General features: G+C 51.5%; 7 protein-coding genes across 7 annotated transcripts, besides 1 other annotated feature; 4 read left to right on the top strand and 3 right to left on the bottom strand.

Annotated features, from left to right (window-relative positions):
- Positions 1 to 201: 201 nt before the first annotated feature.
- Positions 202 to 2,290, top strand: NFIA_090260 (GMC family oxidoreductase; the record flags this gene model as incomplete). The annotated part of the gene is made up of 5 exons (XM_001260964.1): positions 202 to 581; positions 657 to 686; positions 748 to 1,630; positions 1,689 to 2,190; positions 2,241 to 2,290. The coding sequence occupies 5 exons, from the start codon at positions 202 to 204 to the stop codon at positions 2,288 to 2,290; spliced, it is 1,845 nt and encodes a 614-aa protein (XP_001260965.1).
- A 3,696-nt stretch (positions 2,291 to 5,986) lies between these two features.
- On the top strand, positions 5,987 to 12,233 carry NFIA_090250 (protein kinase RIM15; the record flags this gene model as incomplete). The annotated part of the gene is made up of 2 exons (XM_001260963.1): positions 5,987 to 6,538; positions 6,609 to 12,233. 2 exons carry the CDS (start codon positions 5,987 to 5,989, stop codon positions 12,231 to 12,233), a joined length of 6,177 nt encoding a protein of 2,058 aa, XP_001260964.1.
- A 906-nt stretch (positions 12,234 to 13,139) lies between these two features.
- Positions 13,140 to 16,035, bottom strand: NFIA_090240 (Mechanosensitive ion channel family; the record flags this gene model as incomplete). The annotated part of the gene is made up of 2 exons (XM_001260962.1): positions 13,140 to 15,353; positions 15,409 to 16,035. The coding sequence occupies 2 exons, from the start codon at positions 16,033 to 16,035 to the stop codon at positions 13,140 to 13,142; spliced, it is 2,841 nt and encodes a 946-aa protein (XP_001260963.1).
- A 312-nt stretch (positions 16,036 to 16,347) lies between these two features.
- Positions 16,348 to 16,378: a microsatellite.
- Positions 16,379 to 18,581: 2,203 nt separating this feature from the next.
- NFIA_090230 (tubulin alpha chain) lies at positions 18,582 to 20,418 on the top strand (the record flags this gene model as incomplete). Its single annotated transcript, XM_001260961.1, has 7 exons — positions 18,582 to 18,593; positions 18,735 to 18,793; positions 18,888 to 19,041; positions 19,109 to 19,196; positions 19,247 to 19,318; positions 19,375 to 19,878; positions 19,952 to 20,418. 7 exons carry the CDS (start codon positions 18,582 to 18,584, stop codon positions 20,416 to 20,418), a joined length of 1,356 nt encoding a protein of 451 aa, XP_001260962.1.
- Positions 20,419 to 20,726: 308 nt separating this feature from the next.
- On the bottom strand, positions 20,727 to 21,900 carry NFIA_090220 (thiamine transporter TPC1; the record flags this gene model as incomplete). The annotated part of the gene is made up of 4 exons (XM_001260960.1): positions 20,727 to 21,440; positions 21,510 to 21,663; positions 21,737 to 21,789; positions 21,868 to 21,900. The coding sequence occupies 4 exons, from the start codon at positions 21,898 to 21,900 to the stop codon at positions 20,727 to 20,729; spliced, it is 954 nt and encodes a 317-aa protein (XP_001260961.1).
- Positions 21,901 to 22,747: 847 nt separating this feature from the next.
- On the top strand, positions 22,748 to 24,193 carry NFIA_090210 (putative Gamma-butyrobetaine hydroxylase subfamily; the record flags this gene model as incomplete). Its single annotated transcript, XM_001260959.1, has 1 exon — positions 22,748 to 24,193. One exon carries the CDS (start codon positions 22,748 to 22,750, stop codon positions 24,191 to 24,193), a length of 1,446 nt encoding a protein of 481 aa, XP_001260960.1.
- A 355-nt stretch (positions 24,194 to 24,548) lies between these two features.
- NFIA_090200 (PICOT family protein) lies at positions 24,549 to 25,430 on the bottom strand (the record flags this gene model as incomplete). Its single annotated transcript, XM_001260958.1, has 2 exons — positions 24,549 to 24,623; positions 24,690 to 25,430. The coding sequence occupies 2 exons, from the start codon at positions 25,428 to 25,430 to the stop codon at positions 24,549 to 24,551; spliced, it is 816 nt and encodes a 271-aa protein (XP_001260959.1).
- Positions 25,431 to 25,626: the final 196 nt, after the last annotated feature.

The raw sequence follows: 25,626 nt of genomic DNA, 5'->3' as shown, positions 1-25,626 counted from the left end.
TGGGACTGTGTCGTCGGCAGTGAAGATGGACCTTACAGGAACAGAAAGAACTACCCCAGCACCATCTAAAACTGACAACAAATGGGCCGCAGCTGTAATTCCCGCGTCAAAACAGTTTCATGTCGCCTTCTGCGTTCTAGAAGCGTGGAAGAAGCTGTTCTGTTCTCCTGTCTACTTTGTTTGCCACGACCGGTCATTGAAATGCAGTTTCCTATCCCCTTGGTCAGCTTCTTGGGCTTGTTTACAAGACTACAAAGCTGGATAGACGGCTTCTCCAATCTATGGGAAAGCACATTGATTAATGATGAGACGTTTGACTATGTCGTTGTCGGTGGAGGTACTGCGGGTGTTACTCTCGCGGTCCGTCTAGCTGAGCAGAAACTCCGTGTCGCACTCGTCGAGGCCGGGGAAACATATCAACTCAAGTTCCCAATAGCAGCTATCCCTGGCGCCGCCAGTATAGGTGTGGGCTCTGATATTGAGTCTACAACGCCAATTGACTGGAAATTTGTGGCTAGAAATGTCACGGGTGCTAATCACCGTGACATTCATTATCCCAGAGGCAAATGTCTTGGAGGATCGTAAGAGCATCGCGCTACTTTGCCTTTTTTGAGGCGACAGCATATTTTACTGACTTGGTGTTCCGAACTGGGCAGGTCAGCTCTGAACTTCATGGCCTACCAAAGGTGATTCAAACTTCTTCGTTCTCTAATGCCGATTCCAGGAAAAGACTGATAGTTGTGCTAGACCGACCAGGGACTCGATGCAGCTCTGGGCTGATCTTGTTCAGAATCAGAGTTACACTTTTGACAACACTCTGCCCTATTATCAGAAGACGGTTCAGTTCACGCCCCCAGACGCGCTGCGACGCGCCGCGAATGCTACAGCACAATACAATCCTGATGCTTTCGCTCATGAAGGACAACGCCCACTTCACGTATCATACCCTGTTTACGCTATGCCCTTTTCAACCTGGATGAGACTTGGAGTGGAAGAGGTGGGTATAAATGAAACGTTGGACTTCAACAGCGGATCATTGTTCGGTGCTCAGTACGGCAGCTTTACCATCCGACCGTCTGATGAGACAAGGAGCAGCTCGCAAGCCGCCTTTCTGAGCCCGCTACCTTCATCAACTTGTTTGAAAATATATCAGGGTACGATGGCAAAGAGAATACTATTCAACCCACAAAAGCAAGCGTCTGGGGTTCGAGCCAGCGATCTACTGCGAACTTTCACCCTCAACGCAAAGCGAGAGGTGATCATATCGGCAGGTGTATTTCACACTCCGCAGCTTTTGATGGTTTCTGGAGTCGGGCCGGCCGATACTCTTTCAGAACACGGCATTGATATTGTTCAGGATGCCCCTGGTGTCGGTCAGAATATGTGGGATCATGTTTTTTTCGGACCAACGTACCAGGTAGCTCTCGAGACTTTTACGAAAGCACCAACAGACCTATGGTATCTCGCATCGCAAATGGCTCAATATATATTCTCTCATGGGGGAGTACTCACAAGTCCAGTCATCGACTACCTTGCATTTGAGAAGATCCCAGATTCCTTTCGTTTGAACTTCTCAGTCCAGACGATCAGGGACCTTTCGTGGTTTCCAGATGACTGGCCGGAGATTGAGGTTGGTCGCCTCGATGTGCTGCTTTGTTGATGCGTAACTGACTTGCTTTTTCGGACAGTACATTTCATCAGCTGCATACGTGGGAAATTCCTCGAATCCTGTTGTTTCGCAACCCTCGGGTGGTAAGCAATACGCAACAATCCTGGGTACCCTTGTTGCGCCAACGTCTCGCGGAAATGTGACTATTGCCTCGAATGATACCTCAGATCTGCCTATAGTCAACCCAAATTGGCTGTCAACGGAGGCGGATCAGCAAATAGCGATTGCAGCGTATAAGCGTATCCGTGGTATGTTTCACAGCAAGGCCATGGCGCCGATTGTTGTGGGAGATGAGTACTTCCCCGGGAGTCAGTATCAGACGGACGCAGAAATCCTCGAAGTTATTCGCAATACATTGATGACTATATATCACGCTGCATGTACTTGCAAGATGGGAACACGAGACGACCCTATGGCCGTCCTCGATAGTCGGGCCAGAGTCTTTGGTGTCGATAGGCTGAGGGTTGTCGATGCCAGTGCATTTCCCATCCTGCCGCCTGGACATCCCCAGTCTACTGTCTGTAAGTAGCAGGAGTCATCCTTCTGTGGTCATTAACTAACCAATTAGCAGATATGCTTGCGGAAAAGATTGCATCCGACATCATTTCCTCATCAGCCTAATACCTCTGAGTCGCAGTTTAAGGCATAGCACAATTTTGCAGAAGTAGAGATTATATTTTATGAAATCCTGTAGGTATATATCCAGCAAATCTTCCTGGTCTGTATCTGTCTTGAGCAGGGGCGATCTGTGTGAAGGCTTATGAACAGCTATCCTATAGAACTTGCTAATATACATATTCGGTGTTCGTTATACTTTGAGAACACAATGGCATCAATTGACTTTAGACCTCGTTCTAGGGTCCTATGTATTTCCAAGACTCAAGCCAAAAAGCGCATACTGTTGAATGCTCAATATCAGCATGCAATTTTAAAGGATCGAATCCCATATCTCAGAGTGTAGAGCAGCCTGCAGCCCTCCATGGTGGTTTTGACGACATGATACGTTGATTGATACACGCGAACCGCCAATTCCATCCGCCTTTGACACGGCGACATCAACAATCATGATTGCGCGGGCTCGTTATTACCATCCTGGCGGAGATAGACTGGAGTAGGAAGACATGGGGGACGAGTAATATGGCAGGTTAAGGTCGATCAGCAACGACCTGATAATAATGACGAGGGTTACGCGTGTTGACAATGAAGATCACGAACCAGTTCCATCATCCTATAATCTAGTCTACTCGGTACGTATCGAGGAAATTAGGATGCCAGTCATGGTCTAGGAAGGAGACCTCGTTTGACCAGGCCAAAAATGAGATGGAGCCCAACTTGGACATTGATCCCTGAGGGAGACGTTGAAGTGGAAAGATAGAGTATTTGTCCTGTGGGTTAGGTATAGAGCCTACTGCCTACCTACCTAAGGTGAAACCTACTAGGGGTGCTTGCTTATGTGGAGGAAGAGCTCCCCATCTCGTCCAGTCATACCCCAGTATCTGGCTGTATGTCATTCGTGCCCGCAAGAGGATGCTGATCAGCTCCGAATCTGGGGTAATGATGGACGGTGCCATTTTTGAGGGTTGCGATGTCGACTGTTTCTGGAGTTGGAGATGAAGATCTTGGAGGATCCATGGAATTGGAGGCAGGCAGGGAGGAAAGTTTGGGTCGTGGACGACGGATGATGTGAGAGAATTTTCTAGCGAAGTTTTGAGTCAATTTTCCATTCACTTGCAATTCGTTCTAAAGATGAGGATAAGCTTAATGGGGCTTTTGCAGAGTATTGGAAAACTGAAGTTAAATAAGGCATTAAGAAGATTATGGGGTTGGCTGCTTTGAGATAGGAGTATGATGGGCCAGATTCAATGATTCCATTGTCATGGATATACAATCTGATTACTCTTTGAAGTACGGAGTACATTGCATAGTTAGCACCAAAGGTGGATTTGGATGCATCATGACAGAAGTCATGCACAGGACAGGACATAGGTAGGTAGGGAGGGAGTGAGTGAGTGAGCGACAGAATGGATGCTTGCGGCATATGGGGAGTTGCTGTTCCCCGCCCTATTACCCCGCAGAGACCATCAACTGGTCCTACAGCACCACGCATCAACGACCTCTTAGAGAAACCAATATTCGATCACTATGAGTTTTCTCCCTGGCATACTCGAAAAACTGATTGTTTCAAACATGAGATAACCCAGGAATACAACGCGAAACACTGTTCAACACTGGAGGCCAGTAGGAATCATCTCCGAGCAATCCGCCCGGTGGCCAATGGCCACGAAAACTACTTCTGTGTACACCATTCAAGAAACTCCAATAGATAGACCTCATGGGTTATTGCTATGACTACCATGGCTCGATCGGCAGATGATAAACAGCTACTTCATCCTTTATAATGGCAAACATCCAAAAAGGAATACCCTTGCATAAGCACAGGTGCATGATCCTTCCTTCGCCTCACTGGTTTATTTGGTCGATCCTCTAGTCTTATCCTCTTGGGAAGTGCCAGAGTCAACTGTCTCATTCCAGTCGAAAAGTTATTTTTCTGAGAGGCGATGCCCCTGGATTGAGCTAGGTCAAGTGCTCTGGGGAAGAAAACGAGATCCATGGGACGAAACGGGCCATGACGAGCGTTGACGTTGCAGGTGTGCCCCGATCAAATCAGCAGCTAGCATTTGTGTCTACTTATGCAAGATGAGTTAAGAGAGTTCAGTAGATACCGTAGGTAAGGTAGTTTGAGTTAGCATCCCCACCTAGAAAGAAAGAATAGACGGACAGACTGCCAGAAAAGGATGTCAACGTGCCTAGCAGCTATTTTTGTGTAGGGTTAAGAAACTATGAAGCAATAAATCCTAGCATAGTAAGGACATGCAGGTCTAGATTCCACAAAAGAGGGACCGGGTTTGGGAGGGTTGGGATTAGCACGGCATGGATGTTTGAATGAATGCACGCATCGTCATCTACCACCCACAATGGATAGATACAGACTGGCCAACGCATAATGGCCATTTGAAGAATGACAAGAGGTGGCGGCCAGTGGCTGTTGGGGTAGGTCGTGTGGTCGGAATGATATCCCTTGAGGGGGGAAGACAGTCACATAGTAAGAGAAGGAACCATGTCCAGAAGAGTTGTCCAGGTGGGAAGGATTCTGGATGACTGAGCTTTCTCATAATGACAGGGAGAGTTAAACACATTTATGCAAGTAGATAGGATATGAAAACAGCACATAGTCTCCCTTAGATAAAACAAACTACTTCTAACTCACCAATACTGACTTATAAGTTTATAACCATACAATAGGAAACTAACTAACCACGAGAATGCAATCATGAGATAGCTAGACTCCAAAGTCAAGACGATAGCATCGTGCCATCGGCTAGTCTATCACAAGTGGACCGCCTATTTGCTGATCAATCAACTTCAGAAACATCAAAACCAATTGTATCGCCTGGATAGAATCATGTCGAGACTTTAAGTTTCTCGTCCTATGGGCTTAACCTTGTAGGTATTTCTACTTTTCTAGTACAAAAATAATGAAAAGTGGACTAGAATCTGGAGGCCGTTCTCCCTCGATAAATAAAACAGTAGAGAAATAGAGGGAGATTGTAAGGTATCTAAGTGCTGCACTGCTGTTGCGTTTTCCCGCCTTCAGTCAGAGTGTTTCGTCTTGTTTCGTCTTTCTCTTCGGCTTGTTCCCTCCCATGTCCATCCTCAACTAACCTCACTTCTTTTTCTCCTCTTTCGAACTACCTTCTCTATTTTCTGACTATCATCAATTCTTTTCGACTGTTGTCATTTTATTGCTTCAAGTTTTCCACACAACATCTAACTTCTGATTGAGTCAATCACCTCTCCTGAGGGTTGACTCTGTCGATCACCCTAGTTTCGCGTTTACACCTCCCCGTCGCGCCATTCCCCGCATAGCCGCTATTCTCCGTCCAATTTCACTCCTCCCTCGACCTTGAATTTTTGTCTGACCAAAAATCTCTCTATATCCTTCGCGTTTGGGGCAATCCGTCTCCTCTGCTACTTGCTTTGGGAGACACGGTTGTCTCACAACGCCTGTCGTCCTCTGTGAGGTCATCCCTCTCCCTCACGCCTGCGTACCCCCGCGACCCAGCCATGGCCCGTTAGTCCTGCGGATGCATTCATAACACCGCACGAGGGCACCGGCTCTGCCCGGCAGACGCTCTGCTCGGCTTACTGTACACTTTCGGTTCATTTGGCTCGCTTGATTCTTCCTCGCGCGCTGCACTCACAACACGTCGTCTACGCCGCTCTCGGTCCCCAATTCGGTCGGGTGGACCTCTCAGCATGGCGGGAAATGGCACACCCAGTGCCCAGTTCCTTGCTCCCCCAGCCGTTACTGCCTTGAGGCAGGAGGCTCGGGGGATCGACCCGAAATTCCCACCCATGACTCGTTCCCTTAGCGAGGATATGCGGGAAGAACGCGAGGAGTTGAAGGAGGCGGCGGAGCAGACCTTGAACGTCATTGTGGATTTGGATCTGGACGGCCGCATCAAATGGGTCAGTCCATCATGGCGACAAGTGGTGGGGACATCTCCTGAATCGTTAGAAGGGCGAATGATTTCGGATTTCCTGGTCGACAATAAGTCTGCCTTCCACGACGCTATTGAGTCCATGAAGGAAGATGACTCTCGCAGTCGCTTTATTCGCTTCGGTGTGAGGATGGGCCCCGAGTCAATACTGAAATACTCGCCTGAGCCCCGACCAGTCGATACGGTGACAGAAGAAAGCAGTGAGGGTCCTCAACCGTCGAAGGAAGTAGACAACTACCATGACGTCTTGAGCATGGAAGGGCAGGGCATTATGGTATTTGAGCGGACGCCAGATGGGACCGGCCATGTAGGTTTCCACCCATTCCGACATAACGCGTTAACCGCAGAATGACAGACTAACGAAGCTCTGATTTCAGACTATGTGGATGCTACGGCCTTTCAATCAACCCCGAGAAGTGACTATTGATCTTCCTCCTCTGTTGGTGGAGTCGTTGGGTGTCGGTGCTGAAGTACTGGCGAACTACTTGACAACTCTCGCTGAGGCTGCGGCGAACGAACCCGATCCCTCGAAGTACCCTGCGCCCAATCCGGTCCTCTGTCGCATTTGTGAGCGTCAGATCACCCCTTGGTGGTTCGAGAAACACTCCGATCTCTGCCTTCAGGAACATCGGGCAGAGATGGACGTCCAGATCGCTCAGGAAAACCTTAATGAGCACCGCCACGCGATCGTGAAAGTTCTAGATGCATTGGAGGCTCGACAAAGCAGGCCTCTGGCGGGCGAAGCGCCTTCCCCGATGCCGCAGCCGGAGTATAAAGGATTAGCAATTGGGCCATCTCCCGTTGTTTCCGCACCCTCTTCTGGAAATGTTTCAAACTCTAGCTCGGCTCCATGCACTCCCCCGCGGTCTCGCGAGCATTCAGCTTCGGATGGCGGCCATTCACGCGGTCGGTCATTTGCAGTTCGGCGACCTTTGACTCGGATTGTTGAGCTGATTCTCGATCTGTGCGACACAGCTCTTGAAATTAACATGCCCGTGATCAAAGAGCCTCGCGGGGACAGCATGGACGATTTCCGGACTCTCTCACCGCAATCCGAATCTCGAATCTCCCAAGTCATGCAGTGGCAATCTCCCAGTTCCAACACTTTGGAACAGGAGCAAGGTCTCGCTGCTCTAAGCGCTGACACGGAGCAGGTCTGCAAAGCAAAAGTTGACGCCGTTATCCGCCATCGCAAGATCGTCGAATACGCAGAGCGGATTCGCATCGAGTATACGGTGATGGTGGAAGACTGTATTGCAGCTGCCCTTAGTAAGGCTGAACGTATCGCTGCTGGCCAGTTGAGCGATTCCACTTGCCCATCGGAAGATGAACTCCCGCCTGAAAACGCTACTGCTTCCTCTGCGACGGCTAATGACAGTAGCACTGCCGTCGCCTCCCCCCTGTCACCGCAGCCCGTGACCCGGCAGCCAACTCCGTCGACATCTGCATTGACCATGTCAATGCGCAATGCATCCGAACGCTTCCAGTTCCCGCACACCGAAGGTCGGTCCTCGTCGGTTGCCGTCTCTACAGGATCAAACAGCCCGATGGAATGTCCTACTCCCCGGTCGCACAGAAGTACCGCGGGATTATTAGGCACATCTCAACCTTCTCGTCGGGGGCTCTCGATGGTGGATCTCGATGCGGGAGAAATGAGCGATAGCAGTGTGCTTTCTTCTGCTTTTACCGGAGCCGTACGGACTGAATCTCCGGCATCCGACCGGAGCTTGGAGAGAAAACGCAGAAGCTTGGTGCTCCCAGGGTTGTCCAGCTCCCCTCGCCGCCAGCCCTCGCCCGCCAGAATGTCGAACCCTCACTCGCCCTTACGCATGCCCAAACCTCGGCTCTCCAGCGGCGCTGAAAGCCTGCCGTCGCCCATAGTTTCACCTTCCACTCACGCGAGTGAACTAGCGCATTATCACTACCGCCATCATCGACGTCAGTCATCAGCAACTTCGTCTGACGTGACGAAGCCCCCGGTTTCTCCTCACCTGACATCTGCCAGTCAGCCTCAACCCCGTCCAGCGCCCCCGTCGATCAAAGATTTCGAGATCATCAAACCTATTAGCAAAGGCGCCTTTGGCAGCGTCTATCTATCCAAGAAGAAGTCGACTGGAGAATACTTCGCGATCAAAGTTCTCAAAAAGGCCGACATGGTTGCCAAAAATCAGGTAACTAATGTTAAGGCTGAACGTGCCATCATGATGTGGCAGGGGGAAAGCGACTTCGTTGCCAAGCTCTATTGGACGTTCTCGAGCAAAGACTATCTCTATCTGGTCATGGAGTATCTGAATGGTGGCGACTGTGCTTCCCTTGTCAAAGTCCTGGGCGGGCTCCCAGAAGACTGGGCTAAGAAGTATATAGCCGAGGTGGTCCTCGGAGTAGAACACCTGCATAGCAGGGGCATTGTCCATCGTGATCTGAAGCCGGACAATCTACTGATCGATCAAAAGGGCCACCTCAAACTGACCGATTTTGGCCTGTCCCGTATGGGCTTGGTTGGACGCCAAAAGCGCGTCCTCAAGAGTTTGAACGAACCAGCACCCGACCTTTTGAAGCAGGGTCCCTTTCCTCGCGCGACGTCTATTGCGTCCTCTCGGTCGGCGTCGTTCGATTTCCAGGCCCCTGGTTCACCAGGGTCAACACCACTCATGACCCCCGACCTCGCTGGCAGTCTGAACCAGCCATCGTACTTCAGCCTTAACCAGAGCGGTCTCAGCCGCCAACCCTCGCGCCGGGCATCCGGCTACCGCAGTGACAGTGGTGGCAGCGAAAATCTGAGCGCCATATTCCGAAATTTCTCTCTTACCGAGGGCAACGAGACTGCATCTTCTTTACCGCCATCCTCCTTACCTGTCCCGGTACCATCGTCCAGTAACATAGCCGAAGAAGAGAGTCAGAGTGAAGCCGGCGAGTCTCCCCGCTTGTATCCACTTCAGCCGACCTTAAGCAACTCGGTACCATTCAGCACTCCGCCCCAGCAGTCGATGATGCCACCCCTCATGGCACTCTTTGACCCCGAAGATCATAACAGACGATTTGTCGGCACTCCGGACTATCTCGCACCTGAGACTATTAATGGACTAGGCCAAGATGAAATGAGCGATTGGTGGTCCTTGGGCTGCATCATGTTCGAGTTTCTCTTCGGTTACCCCCCGTTCAACGCCTCCACTCCAGACAAAGTGTTCGAAAATATCCTACACCGGAGAATCAATTGGCCGGACGAGGCAGAAGAGCTAGCATCCCAGGAAGCGATCGATCTCATGAACAGACTTATGACTCTAGATCCTCGCGAACGCATCGGAGCCAACGTTGATGACAAATTCCCGAACGGAGGGGCGGAAATTCGCAGCCACCCTTGGTTCTCAGATATCAACTGGGAGACTCTGCTGGAGGATAAAGCACAGTTCGTGCCGAATCTTGAGAACCCCGAGGACACCGAGTACTTCGACGCCCGTGGCGCCACTCTACAACCTTTTGCCGAAGAATTAGAGGAAGGGCCTTCTTCGCAACCTGTCACAGCAGCAGACCGCCCTCACGACGCGCTGTTCAAGGTTCGCTCGCAGGTCAATTCGATGAAGCGGCCCTTGATGCCTCTCCACATTCCGCCGCATGTCCGTGACTCGCGCAGCAGGAGACTGAGTGAGCCAGCCTTGGCCGACGACTTTGGCAGCTTTTCCTTCAAGAACCTTCCCATGCTGGAAAAGGCCAACAAGGATGTCATCCAGAAGCTGCGCCAGGAAGCTTTGCAGGCCCAACAACGCCAATACAGCTCTTCCATTGCTCAAGCAATTCCACCAACGCAGGGTTCTGCAGCCCCGTCCGGCCCTTCGCTGGAGGGTAGCCCGTTGCCAATGCCACTACAACGAACCTTGTCTCATAATAAAAGCAACAACCGACCGTCGTCGCCTTCCAGCTTGAGCCAAGCTAACTCCTCTCCGAGCCGTCCTTCCCAGCCTTCATCCCCGCTTCTTCTGCAATTCAGTACCGGCAACAACCATGAGCGCAGAAAGACGTCAGGATCATCCTCGACGAATTCTCATCAGTCTAGCGGGTCTTTTGCGACCGGCAGTACTGATCAGGGTCGCATGGCTAATATCAAACTAGGCTCATCAGCATCATCTCCCATTAAAATCGGTCGAGGAGGGACACACTCGCCGGATAAAACACCTTCGGGCCATCGACAGGGCAGTATCCCAACGACCCGAGCGAGATCGCAGACGATCGGATCTCAAGATGGAGAATTATCATCCTCTCTCGCAAAGGAATCGTATGTCGCAGGTCATTACAAGCGCCGCAGTCAGTTGTTTGATATATCACCTTCCTCGTCAGACAATGAAGACCCTCGTACGAAAGCTTTGCTTAAAGTTCAGCGCCGTCGTCAGAGCTCAAGACGCCTGTCCCAGATCAACATCCTTGATGGTCCATTCTTCCGGCCTTTGGACGTGCTTATATGTGAAGATCATCCGGTTTCCAGGATGGTGATGGAACGCTTGTTTGAGAAACTACGCTGTCGCACAATTACCGCAGTGAATGGTGCAGAGGCGATGCGCTACGCCTTGAGCGAAGTCCAGTTTGATATCATCATGACTGAGTTCAAGCTACCCCAGGTGAACGGAGCAGATCTCGCGCGCATGGTACGCGAAACACGCAGTGCCAACCGGCATACGCCAATCATTGCGGTGACTGGATATCTGAAGGATTTACCTGAAACACATCATTTCGACGCGCTGATTCAGAAGCCCCCAACCTTGACCAAACTCACCGAGGCTTTGTGTAAGTTCTGTCAGTGGAAACCTCCACCAAAGGATTATAGCCCCTCTCAGCCCTTCGCTGGCCAGCCATCCGCACTTCGTCACGCTGCTCTCGCCGCCAATGCAGATCAAAGCCCTAGCTCGACAACATCCTCTGGCTTCGCAGTCGTACCTTCGAGCTCGTACCGAGGCTCGAGCCGGGAGGATTCTATCGGTAGTAGCTACTTCGGAGATATGGATTCCATCAAGGCCGAGGAGCCTCCTGTGGTTGTGAGTCGCCCCAAGGACGAGTGGATGTCCAGCCAACCAGAAGGCCTGGGCATCTCGGACAATTCAACTCCCAAAAGTGCGACGGATTCCGAGTCTTGTCCTAGCTCCAATGCAGTTCCTTTTCCGCATTTACTCCATGCCGCTTCAGCTCCCGCTGCCATGGAGCCATCTGGAAAGGCGAACCCTCGCAAACAACGTTCCAGCGAGTCCATCCGCGCGAAAAGACAGTCATTGGAGAAGAAGCGCTACGAGTGCGCCGAGTCTGGCGATGACGAAGATGAGGAGCTTGGAAATGCCCATGTGCGCACGCCTAGCTCGAGGTCTCGTTCCCACCGACCGGTTTCTAAGTTGGGCGTAGAGATGATGAGGACCAACAGCCGGGGCAGTGTGGTCAGCGGCAGCGAAGAACTGCTGAGAAAGGAGCGCGAGGCATTGGAAAGGGGCAAAAATGGAGAGTCTGAGAATGCGATTGAGAGCGGCGAGGAGCCGACCTCGTCGTCTCCAAGCACCTGTGATGTGGAGGACAGGTTCGACAGACTGCAGATCTACGACAACACGATAGAGGAGAGACCCGAAGAGGAAATCAGCCCGGGACACTCGCCATTACCACAGGGTACAGATCTGGGCTCAACTCCATCTGCAGCGACGCGGCCGAAGAGACCGTCCTGTTCACAACATGACAGGGGGATCACTGAGATTTATAGAGGGACTGCCAGCCAGTCTTCCGCCGCAAAGTCCAGTACGGAAACTCTCAAGAAGGGCCAAGTCACTCCTCCGATCATCGTGTCCAAGGAGGACGAACCCAGCGCTTCCGCGATGATCCTAAACACACCATCACCCAGAATGTCAAAGGACAATCTAGGCACCGATGTCGACGATTATGATCGGACTGCCGACTCCGAAGCCACGCCTCGACCTCGACATACTCCTTCCCCAAACTTAGATCTTGATCATACCCCGCGACCATCTGAGCGATAGACCCACGGCAATGCCAGTGACCGGATAGAACAAATAGAAGTCACGATTTCTTGACAGTTCTCTACATGGCAAGGCATTGCATACCAATCTGCTTTACGATGGCGCATCCTCTTTGCATCACCAAAGACCTGTTTCAATATGCATCTACACTTGTCAAATTATCCTCTCCTATGAAGAGTGTCACTCTGCCTCTCCTCACTTGATTTTCGTCTCGCTTTTGCTTTTTATCTGATTTGTCAAGGCTAAGCGGGTGTTGGGGGGTTTGCCATCTCTCCATGTGACCATTGTTTTCGTTTCGTTCCTTGGGCTTTTTCCATTCATCTCTCTTACCGCCAACTTGCATCACTTACGATCTCAACATCTCTTTTGTATGATTTTCCTTGCTTCTTTCTTCAGACCAAAATTGTGTACTTAGGGCTCACAAAAGCAGAATCAAAGCTTTTGGAGGTGCGGGAATTTATCCGTCGACGCGAGAAACTCGGACTTGCTCAATGTGCTCAAGTAGGCTATATTTACGGCACCGCTCTTAAATGTATGCTCGAGATAAATGCTTTATTTCGCCTTATGCCAGTGTCTGGGTAAGGGATTGCATATCTGGATATGTAGATACATGTAAAGTCTAATAAATCACAGAGAAAGCAACATGATGGTTCAAAGCCCTTGGATGAAACCGACATCAAGTCCATTTCACATCCAAAGCGAACGAACACTCCGGACATACCTCGTTCCACAGCATCGACACATGAGGGCGGGTATTATCAGTGGTTCAATGAATAAGAAAAATCGTATTACAAAAAGAGAGATTGAGAAAAGAAGATCCAGGGAGATGCTAGAAGAGATGTGGTATGAGATGAGCAGGTAGTGACAAGATGACTTATATGGGAAGGGTATATAGCTGTGGTGCGATCAATGTCCCGTCGGCTGGCGGTTGATAGTGGTACCCCGGTCGTCTGTCGAGCGAGCAGAAGGTGAAACGGTGCGGATCTGCGATAGCGCCGGGCCGATGTCAGACCGCCCCTGTTCCATCATGTCCTCCTGCTCGTGGACGGGGTGTGTGCGATGGCGGAAGAAGCGGTTGCGGCTGGAGGAGATGCTGTGGCCGCCGTGGGAGTCGGTGGAGCGGCGGCCATCGGAGCCGGTGGCCGCGTGGACGCTGGAGTTGGAGGTGCGGGTCTTGGACAATGAGGCGCGGCTCCTGCGTTCTTCCTCTTCCTCCTCCTCTACTTCCTGGATGCGCCGTTCGTCATTCTCGCGGTTCGCGAGGCGGACAACTTCGTCAATGTGGCGGCCGCGGCCTTCAAAGACATCGCCCATGACATCCATGGAGGAGACGTCGCGCATGCCGAGTGAGAAGTCGACGTGTTTGCGGGAGATGGATTCGCCACGGGCGCGCGCAGCAGCGGTGTTCATCCCTTTGCGGAGGATCGAGGGGTGGCGATTGGCAGTGCCGGTGCCTGGCTGGTCGTGGTACTCCTTTTCGCTGAGAGGCGTAGCTGGGGGCCGGCCATCGCTGGTGCCGGGTGGGGGAGCGAATTGCTGGTTGTGGCCGTTGTAGCGAACGTGAACGGGGAAGTCGACGCTCGCACCCTGGAGGTTCATGCGTGGGCCCTCGATGCCGATCTCCTGCAGAGCGATCATGAGCATGCAGATAAACTTGTTGCGGCGTTGCAGACGCAGGCCTTCATTCTGCCAGTTGGACTTGTAGAAAAAGACGACGTTGAGAGTCACCGAGAAGTTTTCGGTGACTTGGCGCATTTCGGTGAGGATGTTGGTCTGGAACTCGCGCTTTTCGCTGCGGACAAACTCCAGCAGGCGTTGGCGCAGCGCGTCGATCTGTTCGAGCGTCGTCCCGTATTTGATCACGATGGGGATGGCTTCGGCGAGTGCGCCCGAGCGACGTTGGTTCAGGATGAAGAGAGTATTGAGATAACTGTTGGGCGCCTGGACGACGTGGCCCTGCATCTTCTTGAACTCGGTATACAGGAGGGAAATCTGCTTGACAAAGTAGTCGTCACCAAGGCCAGCATCTCCGGCGTTACCGTAGATAGTGACACGGTCTCCCACGTCGAAGGGGTGTTTGACGAAAACGAAAATGACTGATTGGAGAAACTCCTGAGCAGTGGCGGAGAACAACCAGGACAATGCAAGAATACTGGAGCCTGCAGAGGTAAGAACACCAGCGGCCGATGTGGAAATCAGCGACAAGAAGACAATGAGTGCGATGACAATGACGAAGAACTCCAGCACATTGTCAAGTCTTGATACGACCGAATCGAGATCTTTCAAAGATGCGGTAATCGATTTACGCTCCCGTCCGATCTCCACACAGACTGCCTCCAGCTCTTCCATGGAGATATCGCCATTCATATCCTTGTCGAACATGGTGAATGCGGCCTCGGCTTCCTCGTTGTTGTCGAATGCCTCCTTCAAATCCCCGGAAAACACGGTTTCAAAACCATCTCGCACAAAGGTGCGGTAGAGCCGTCTTGCCAGAACCTGACAGCCGGTAGTCGTGCGCAGCAGGGTCAAAACAACCTGGTAGGGGTGGCTGCTGCTCGTAGCCTTGCGGCCTGTGAAATCAGCGGCGACTGCACCCGCCACATCCGTGACTCTGTTCAGGGCGCCCTTGGCAATACGCTGCGCCTTTCCGGCATATTGCATGGGAACGCGCATCGGTGTCTTGGTGCCGCTGCCACTCTGATCATTCTTCTCCTCGAATTCGTCATCATCAGCCTCGATCTTTGCTTTTGAAAAGTCATACAGCTTGGTGAGACTGCCAATCTGGAACTTGTTGATTTCAATCCGATCAGCATAGGTACGCAAGTGGAAGCTGATGGCGATGAGCTGAATGATAATCTTTTCGATAAGGTTCAAGATGGTCCAGACGAAAATGGAGATGATGATCTTGTTGACAGAGTTTTCCCAGCTGCGGGTGGCGGAATTTCCATCAACGTGGTGATTCTTCATGGTGGGCAAGAACGAAATTTCCACGCCCAACCACCAGAAGAAGAGTGTCGCATGAAGCTCCAACTGCTTAGCCAAGTCACGCCATTTTTTCGCATTGTTGGTGAAGATACTCGCAAGCAATCCCACAGGGATGGGAATGAATTTAGCCACAATCTAGATCGAGTTAATGGTCTTTCGAGGAAAAGAATTGAATAGAATCGATACGTACTCTACCGGCCCAAAGTGTCAACCAGACAATCTCTAGCCAGACGGAGAACCAAAGCAGAGAGACACCTCCAACATTGGCATCAGGGAAGGCCAAAGCCCCAACAAGTAAGGGAATGAGAAGGATCACAACAAGCGGGACGATATAAGTGATATAGCGAACGATGAAGCTCGACTCATGAACCTTCTTAATGAACTTGGAGATCTTCGTATTTGGATTTTCAGGCGGGTTGTAGACGGCGGCCTTCTCGTGTAGTGGATTTGTGGCTTCGTCGAATTCGTCGACATTGCGCGAGCGATGCGAACGGATTCGCGAGATAGACTCCGCCTTGCTTCCCTTTTCCATCTCCTCATGGGTCGAACGAGACGCGACACGCTCCGCCTCGAGCAAAGCCAGGTCATCCTCTAGACGCAGGGATCGTTCTCGCGCGGCCGAAGGTGAGCGCAAGGGTAATCTCTGGGTGTCATCATAGGAGGTGTCAACCCTGAGGTGATTGTGGTTACTGACGGCAGAGCCATCATGGACATAGGTGCCATCATCGGACGCGGAGACGTCAACATCATCCAACCTCTCTTTTCTCTTTTCGTCTATATATCTAGGAGCAGGGTGCTCCTCGACGGGGGTGGACATACTAGCACCAGGCTAGATATAAATACTGGGGAGAACTTTAAAACCAATCGATAAAGCTGAAACAAAGTTAGAACCTTGAATTATAGGGCGAAAGCAGTAGTAGATGGTCAGGGATCAATGAGGGCCATATAAATAAGCGACAGCGGATTCCTAAGAAAGAGCAGAAAGGAGATTGATGAGACCAACCAAGAGCAACGGGGAAGCCAAAGGGGGCAGTCTCTTGAGAGACGGGGAATTAATTTCAAGCAAGTTGTATGCAGGTAAGATTGAGGATAGAGAGTACCTCTTGAAAAGAAATTGAAAGTGCAGAAAGAGATAAGATGAGATGAGATGAGACGATATGCCTGTCAAAGAACGACAACCGACATGAAAAAGAGCGGATCATAGGAGAGCTTCTCTGAGGTTATTTGAGTCGCCGACCAGCCAGCATCATGTGTAAAGAAGAAAGAGAGCGAGAGAAGGAGCTTTCAATCTACTTGACAAGTGACGGGAATTGAGGAAGAGACGCCGATCGGGCGGGAGGACCCAGAGTAAACCAGCGAGTCAGAGATTTTCAAGTCCAGGCCTTTTCTCGGTTGATTCAAGGTTGGGGATTGCCTCCGCAAGAATGATCTGATTCGATGCATGAAGAGATCTATGTGTTCTGTCTCTATATCAGACCGTGGTGGGAGTTATTTTGGGTGAGTGGTTCCTGTACCCATAAAAGATATTGATTCATGGACCCATATGGCCATAGAGCATGGCGATGGGTCTTCGGCGACTCTTGGCCATATTAGGAGACAATAATTGTAAACTCAGAATATGTCAATCTACTTCGTCCTAGGTCATTTTTCCTCATCTACACAGACAGTGAAGGGGATGTCTCCATATTCTCTCATAAACTAACATTATTTTCATGATGGCTGTGCAATTTCTCTAGATATCAACGTCATGTACCGTACTCCGTAAGGGTGCAAAGAAGAAGTGGCCACTGCCAAGCAACGCCATCGACGCCACCTCAGGCACTTGTGGTCTCCCATTCGAGACACTTGGTGGGGCTATTAAAGAGACCGCGTTGAAGAGGTGCGAAATGACGATACAGGCCCAGTTTTCATATAAATCATCGTCAATAGGGACTCTCCTAGGATTCTAGCATGAAGCTCAGATGTTTTAATTTAGAGAGTACCTTATGAGAGCCTATATCTTCAGCAATACTAACTAAATAAATATACCTACAATGAATGTTATGAGGTATGCTCATCAGCTAAGGACTACTCCGTCCGTACTTTAAGTAAAACCCGACGAGGACAAGCGGAAGCTCCACCCCAAGGAAAGCCACAAAGTTTGTTTTAATGCAGGGCTGCGCGTCTCATAAGTATTATTACTATGGGCTCTTAAGACCCTCCCAGCATGGGGGGTTTCTGATACTTAAATATATAGTTGGACAGCTATTCCTGACATTTATTAGCCTACTTACCGAAGCACTGTCCAGAACAATATGTATCATAACAATAGTTCTTTTGCTTCATGATAAACCTAGTGAATTGCAACGAATGAGCAGGCCCAATCTCTAATTCCCGGTTGCCTTTGACATCATTTGCATTGACGTGGCTCACCCCGCCTTCCGAAGATCTACAGACCCTTGTCTATCTATCTACTAAGTACTTTCCGATCTTGGTGAATTGGTCGTTCAGTACTATGCTGTAACCAGCTAAGGTAGTTGACTCGAATTGTTTGGTTGTCATTATTGTACAGAGAAGGTCATCACATGTTGAACGGATGTCTCGCAATACACCTTGTTTGGAAGAACTGATAAAGCGATAAACCTGACCTATGCACTCTGTAGTCCATACGACCTCCGCTTTGAATTGTATCCTGAGAAGGCAGTGATGCGCTTCTCAGTCTGGGGGGTCTGGAAAATTCCTACGGAACCAAGGACTACCCAGAAGACCGTTTAGCCATGGACAGCACATAAGTGAGAATTGCGATGAGCTCCTTCTGCACACCCTGTTGAAGTGCAGGGATGCTTTGATAAGTCTTGGTCTGTGCTTATACCGAGGCCCCGGGAGCTCCTCAATCGGCAGGACGTGTGATAAATATCCTACTGATCCCCACATTCCATTGGGAAAGCGGCACGTGGTAAGAAGGTAGGTAAAATGTTCAGACACACCATGCCAAACTCTACAAGTTCAGAGGTTGCCTGATGCATCTATGGGGTGCCTCTTCTGAGGCGTTTGTAACCCAATAAACAAACCAAGCTCTGGGCCTAGTAGGACCCGCGTGCAAATCAGTTAGCAGCGAAGGCAAGCGCTGATTGGCTACTGGTGGTGTTGTTGATTGTTGATGGTGTCCACCCGCAACGGGTAGGCGCAAACCATCAGCGCACCAGTGCACCTTCCTGAACTATCTACCGACCGCCTTCCAGACTGTCTTCTTCTCTCTCTTGTTCTTCTCCTCCTCTTCATCAATACTCTGCTATCTTCTTTTCGCCAGATTCAGCCTGTCGTCTCAAAACCGGCTATCAGGAGTCGTCTTCTCTTCTCCTTTGAAGTCTGCGTTGAATCATCATGCGAGGCGAGGTATGCCCCCTTCTCCCCCCGCACGTTCGCGCCTCCTGAACCATAACTTGAGATGACCTGATCCGTGTCAACGTCCAAAATGTCGACCACGGGCTTCTTTATTACATGGAGATTCTGACGTATCTTGTCGCGGTATTCTAGGTTTGCCATATCCATATTGGCCAGGCTGGTACTCAGCTTGGTAACAGTGCCTGGGAACTGTGAGGACTCACCGCTTTTTGTTCTGCTGACACTATCGCTCATGATGGTCTTTGGGTGCAATTGTTTGGGCTAATAGACTTGCTTGTCATGCAGGTACCTCCTAGAGCATGGTCTCAAGGCTGACGGTCGTCTCGATCCCGAGGTGCCTGAATCGCACAACAACGGAGGCTCCTTTGAAACCTTCTTCACCGAGACGAACAGCGGCAAATACGTACCTCGCTCCATCTTCGTTGATCTTGATCCATCGGTGCGCCACAACTCGGATCTGAGTCCAAGATCGGATGGAAGATGAACATCTACGCTGACTATAGTAGCCTATTGACGAGATCCGCACTGGCACTTACCGCCAGCTCTTCCACCCCGAACTCTTGATCAGTGGAAAGGAAGATGCCGCCAACAACTGTGAGCCGAAGGCTGCATTTGCAAGAAGAGTAAGGGCTAATGCATGGCAGATGCTCGCGGTCATTATACCGTCGGCAAGGAACTCGTGGATAGCGTCGTTGATCGAGTTCGTCGCGTTGCCGGTAGGCTCCATCGCATGCCGCTGACCGGGACTTAATTTCTCACTAATTTTGAACAGACAACTGCAACTCGTTGCAGGGGTTCTTGATCTTCCACTCCTTCGGCGGCGGTACCGGTTCTGGTTTTGGTGCACTGCTCCTGGAGCGTCTTTCGGCCGAATATGGCAAGAAATCCAAGCTGGAGTTCTCCATCTACCCCTCCCCCCGCGTGTCGACTGCCGTCGTTGAACCCTACAATGCCGTCTTGTCCACCCACAGCACTATTGAGAACTCGGACTGCACCTTTTTGGTTGACAACGAAGCTGTCTACGATATCTGCCGTCGCAACTTGGACATTCCCCGCCCTGGCTACGAGCACCTGAACCGTCTGATCGCCCAGGTAGTCAGCTCTATCACCTCGAGTCTCCGATTCGATGGCGCACTCAATGTCGATTTGACTGAGTTCCAGACAAATCTGGTGCCATTCCCTCGTATCCACTATCCCCTGATCTCTTATGCGCCCGTAGTTTCGAGCAACCGCAGTTCCCATGAGAGCTTCAAGGTGCAGGATCTTACTTTCCAGTGTATGTGCATTATCGTTTTCTTCTCCTCATTGGAGAATATGGGACAAATCACCATAACTGACTTATGCTGCAGGCTTTGAGCCCAACAACCAGATGGTCGTCTGCGATCCTCGTAACGGCAAGTACATGGCCGTCGCCCTTCTGTACCGGGGTGATGTCGTTCCCCGCGACTGCACTCAAGCTGTTGCTGCCCTCAAGGCAAAGGCATCCTTCAACCTGGTCGAATGGTGCCCCACCGGCTTCAAGCTGGGTATCAACTATCAGAAGCCAGTGCGTGTTCCTGGCAGCGAGCTGGCCCCCGTCGACCGCTCCGTCAGCATGTTGTCCAATACCACGTCCATTGCCGAGGCGTGGGGCCGTCTCGATCACAAGTTCGACCTCATGTACTCGAAGCGTGCCTTTGTGCACTGGTATGTGGGTGAAGGTATGGAGGAGGGCGAGTTCTCCGAGGCTCGTGAGGACCTGGCCGCATTGGAGAAGGACTATGAGGAGGTCGCCAATGATGGTATGGAACCGGAGGAAGAAGGGGTCGAGTACTAAATCGCCCTTTCTTGCTTTGTCCGCTCGCCATCATCTGATAGATCTGCTTCCTGTGTCTCTGTTTTTCTGCCAAAGCTCTGACTGTATTCCATCCTTCCGCTTGCGACAACCCCTCTTGTTAATGCTTTTCCTAGCGTTGATCTTCAGTCTTTGAACTCTTTCCTGTAAAAAAAGGGAACAGGCAGATATCGCGAAGTATTAGAATAATCCAGAATGCCACTTTTTGTCTATGTTCGTGAGGACGGTACAGGCTCAAACAAGGACTATTGTACAAGTAGATAATATTACAGAAGGGTTGTTTCATCAAGTCATTCAGCGACGCGGAAGTCGTGGAGGAGTTTTAAAGATCGCTCGTAAGTCCACATGGTGATGGCACTTGCTGGTGCGGCCTTGATCAAACTCACCGTCAGTCCCCGGTAGAGGCCCCGGACTCCCTGGGTACGCACTATCATAGCGATGGTGCTAAATACGCCGCGGTATTCGGGGATATTGCGATGCACATACAGTGTGCGCGTTGGGCCCTGGACCTGGAGTCGCTTTCGCACGAGGTCAAGCGGAAACACCCCAGTCTTGGCCAGAACACTGGCAATGACTCCTGCAGCGGCATCACCGGACCCGAACGGCATGTTTTCCAGCCCGGACAGCACCGGTCTCAACGACTCATATGTCGCGAAAAACAGCCCCATATACGGGACGATCTGACCAACCGCCGCACTGCAGCCCCGGAAGAATCCCGCCGGCCCTTCATTCCGCGCAATGTCCTGCACCGACGCCAGCAGCGAGGTATAGATGCGCTCGGTGCCCTGGGCCGCGAAGCGCGTTCGCAGCAGGTCGAGTGGGTACGTCGACGCCGTAGCTAGGCCGCCGGCTACAGCGCCCGAGACGAAAGATTCCAGGGCGGGCGGGAGACGGTGCGGATCGAGTTGTGCGAGAACTTGGGTTGTGGTGCGGTAGGCTGTGAACTGTAGGGCGCCGTAGCAGACGTACATGAGTTCGGCGGGGATGTTGCCTTTCCAGAGGCCCTGTTGGCAGGATCCGTTAGCTTTTTTTCCCCCCCCTTGATGGTCGGGCGGGGAATAAGGAAAGCGCACTGTTATCCCTTCTTGCTTGATGATCGCCCTCATGGTGGAGAGGGTCCCCTTGTATATTGGACCGACTACATCGCGGTGGGAGGCTGGGTCGGAGAGGGAGTGGATCTGCAGTTGGAGGCGGATCTTGACGACGTCTAGAGGGGCGACGCAGAATCTGTTTTCGCAAAAGGGTGGTGGATTAGCTGCTGCGATTACGATTCAGAGCAGTAGAGGCAGGCTGGACTCACCGCGAGACCAGCCCGGCGATTCCACCTGAGAGAACGACTTGACGTCGCGTGCCCTTTTCTCGTGTTAGTACTTGGATTGAAGGCTCAAGGGTCGATATCGAGAGACGGCGGGACTTCAAGGGCAGACGTACCTCATCCTTGAGGTGTTCGCCCCCGGCCGACATGCATGTGATATGTGAAGCAAAGGGCTTTGGCTTGTGCTTGGACTAGGCTGGGCTGTCGGTGTCGGGGGTTGTCGGAGATCGTCAGCGCAAACTTGGTGACCAGGACCCTTTCATCAGAATGGGATGGATGATCCTAACGGCGATATTGTAGTGTTGCAGCAATGGATAAAAAGATTTTTAGGATGGAATTAGGCTTGCACTCCGCCGATAAGCTGTGGATAAATCAGGATCTGGGGGATGGAGCAGGATGGTTCTCGTTGGGTAAACAATACGTAAAGGGAACGCTACGTACGGGTCATCTCCGTTCTGCTGCTATGCTACTGTTGCTACCTTTTCTCAGTGATACTGTTTGGAATTCTGGAATGCTTTGATTGTCAAGATAGGCATTCTTGCTCAATGCTTCGTGCTGGATATAATTATACCACCAATGGCAGTGCTTTCTATCGTGACGTATGCAGTAATCACTGACACAGCTGACGGACATTGGCGGGCAGATGGAGGTAGTGACCAATGGATAACATTATGCAATCAATCTCGACCTCAGTAGGAGATTCTCGCATTAGTATTGCATCAATGGTCATCCTGTCAGCTCCTTCAGTACATCCAGAGTTGACGTACAAAGCGAGCAGCGAGCAGCGACATCGCCATCTGTCTGAGAGGAACTCAGGTGGTCTGGCTAAGGCGGCACTCCACTAATCCATATGTGGTCTGTAACCTCGGCGTGGAAACAAGACACACGCGACTCCGCGTTTGGATTGCATGACACTACTTTGTAAACATCAACATCCCTCCCGTTCCTCCAGACATTGTTCAAGATTGCGGTTCATCGAAGTACCGCTGAGACACCATGAGCCGGGTTCTAAGACCTCTCGTCCGGCTACCATGGCGGAGCATCCCTCTACGCCCATTCCTCGCCCGACGGAGCTATTCAGCCCCATCTACGGAACAGGCACAGGGGCTAAAGACAGACTATCCTGACCTGAACAGAGTGATCTCAAAACGCAATCATGGTGACTATTCTCAAGAATATTTGGGAAAGCCCGCCCCGGAAGGGGTCAGGCTATTGAGAGCCAAACTGGATGTCATGATTGACGGAGAAGCCCGGCGCTTCAGGTACCTGCTCCTACGCGACGCCTGTAAATGCAACCTCTGCGTAGACGAGCATTCGAAACAGCGCAAGTTCCGCACTTCGGACATCCCTTCAGCAATTGTTCCTCGGGACGTTCAGTGGGACGGCAAGGAGCTGCAGATAAAGTGGGCAACTGATATCGAGGGATGGGGCCCGGACCATGTGTCCAAGTATGATGTGGCAATGTTTAAAGACCACAGGGCCAACCCTCCCAAATCGGATACGGGCAAGATGAGGCGTCGATTTCTCTGGGACAAGAAGACTATGGAAGGAAGACAGTACTGGGTCTCGTACGAGGATTACATGAATGACGAAACAGCATTCATCACGTCTATGCGCCATCTAGCTCTGATGGGCATCATCTTCGTTAAGGATATCCCCGATTCACGGGAGATGGTTGAGAAGATTGCAACCAAGATGGGCCCCCTGCGGAACACCTTCTACGGACCGACATGGGATGTCCGCAGCGTTCCCGAAGCGAAGAACGTCGCCTACACCAACGTCTCCCTCGGATTCCACATGGATCTCATGTACATGAACGAGCCCCCGGGCTTCCAGCTGCTGCATTGCCTCGAGAACTCATGCGACGGGGGCGAGTCCCTGTTCGTGGACAGCTTCCGAGTTGCGGATTCAATGCGTTGGAGATGCCCAGAACGATTCGAAGATCTGACCAAGCTGCACCTGAACTACGAATACAACCACAAGGAACACATCTACAACAACAGCTGGCCTGTATTGGAGACGGAAGACGGCGACCCGAAAAATCGAATCGTTCACGTCAACTACTCGCCCCCTTTCCAAGCGCCCATTATCTTGGACGAGGACATCCACGCGAACTGGCCCGGGTACAGGCGAGCTCTCACGGCTTTTGCGAGTGAAATCGAACGCCCTTACAACGTCTTCCAGCTGAAGTTAAAACCGGGCGAATGTGTCATCTTCGAGAATCGCCGAGTCCTCCACGCCCGTAACCAGTTCAACACCGAACAGGGTAAGCGGTGGCTGGCCGGCGCCTACGTCGACGAGGACGCCGTCCTCTCCACCTTCAGAAAGTGTCGTAACGTCCAGTACCATACTTGGCACTGGACCAGGATTCTGGGGCCCAGAGATGCGATCAACGCGGCCGGAGAGGGTGAAGCTACCGCCGAGAATCATGGAACAGAGTAAACCAGGAATTTTTTCTTGGTATTGCGGACGCAAGTTTAGCTTAGCGATGTGCTTTTCAACAAGGAGCATCCACCTTGAACTTTTGAATTCACTGCTATCGAAGTATAAGAGCTTCATGTACTGTAGCGGGTTATCAGACAATATTCATCCTTCCGATACCTGCGCATGCTGAATTCCGCGGCGCATGCATGGTTGAGGCAAAGCACACCACTGTACATGTGTAATCGTATTTGAACACGAAAAGAAATTATATTCATCATTGCTAAAACTCAAGTCTAACGAAGAGGGAATACATGGGAGTATAAATGGTTTTCAAGGAAGTTTGTATCATGTACCAAGAGCACCCGTCGTACCTTCAAGCGGTAGCAGGAGCTTTGTTAACTGAGAACTGGCTCAGGAAATCAGGGTCGTTGTTGATCTCTTCCTTGACCTGTAGCAAAAGCATATCAGTTAGCAATGACTTTCCAGCCGCAGAAGCGATGATAGAAGAACGTACGATATCTAATCCACCAACCAGCTCCCCCTCAACCCACAACTGAGGAAATGTAGGCCAGTCCGCAAACTCCTTCAACCCCTGCCTTACGTCCTCATCGGCCAGAATATTGAAGAACCCGTACTTGACACTCTTCTCCCGCAGGATGGCAACCAACTGGCGACTGAATCCGCACTGCGGCGCACTAGGTGTACCCTTCATGAAGAGCATAACCGGCGCGGCCTTCACCAGCTCCGCCAACCGTGCAAACAGCGCCTCCTTGGACTGCTCGGGCGTCAATGCCTGGGTCGAGGGAGCGGGCGGTTGCGTAGCAGCCGCAGGGGCATTTTCGCGAGGCGTAGCCGTCAAAGGAGGAGGGATAGCCGTCTTGTTCGCGCCGTCTGCGCCCGCGCCCGATCCAGCGCCCGCGTGCCGCTCGACCGCATCGCGCACCTTGACGGCGTCGCTGCCGCTAACGGATTCGAGGATCTGGACGTTGCGGATAAGGACCACGTAGGGGACTGCTGTGACGTTGTACTCTTCGGAGATGTCGGGGAGTTCTTCGGCGTTGATGCTCACGAAGGAGATGGTGGGCGGGGTGGTAACCGGGTGCTGGGAGGCGAGGGCGGAGAGAACGGCGCGCATCTGGGCGCAGGGAGCTGCCCACGGCGCATGGAAGTAGAGGACTAGTAAGGCTGAGGGAGGAAGAGAGGAGGTGTGTGCCGAGAAGTCGGCGTCCGAGGTAATTTCGTTGAGCGTCGACATGGTGCTTGAGAGAGAATATCGCGGGGCACAGTCGTGGGGTTAGATTGCCTGATGGAATAGACCTTTTGATTAACGGGGAGCTGGTAGTGTAACAGCTAGGAGGCGGAAGACAATCTATGGGTCTTTTTTTGAAGGAAAGGGGGACCAAGGAGTAGGATGAGAAAGAAAGAAGACGCAATGTCCTCTCAAGTATACA

This window comes from Aspergillus fischeri, genomic scaffold, assembly GCF_000149645.3.
Source record: "Aspergillus fischeri NRRL 181 1099437636264 genomic scaffold, whole genome shotgun sequence".
NCBI classification, from domain to species: Eukaryota; Fungi; Ascomycota; class Eurotiomycetes; order Eurotiales; family Aspergillaceae; genus Aspergillus; species Aspergillus fischeri.
Note: the sequence above shows the minus strand (reverse complement) of the source record. Positions and strands in the feature narration are given on the sequence as shown.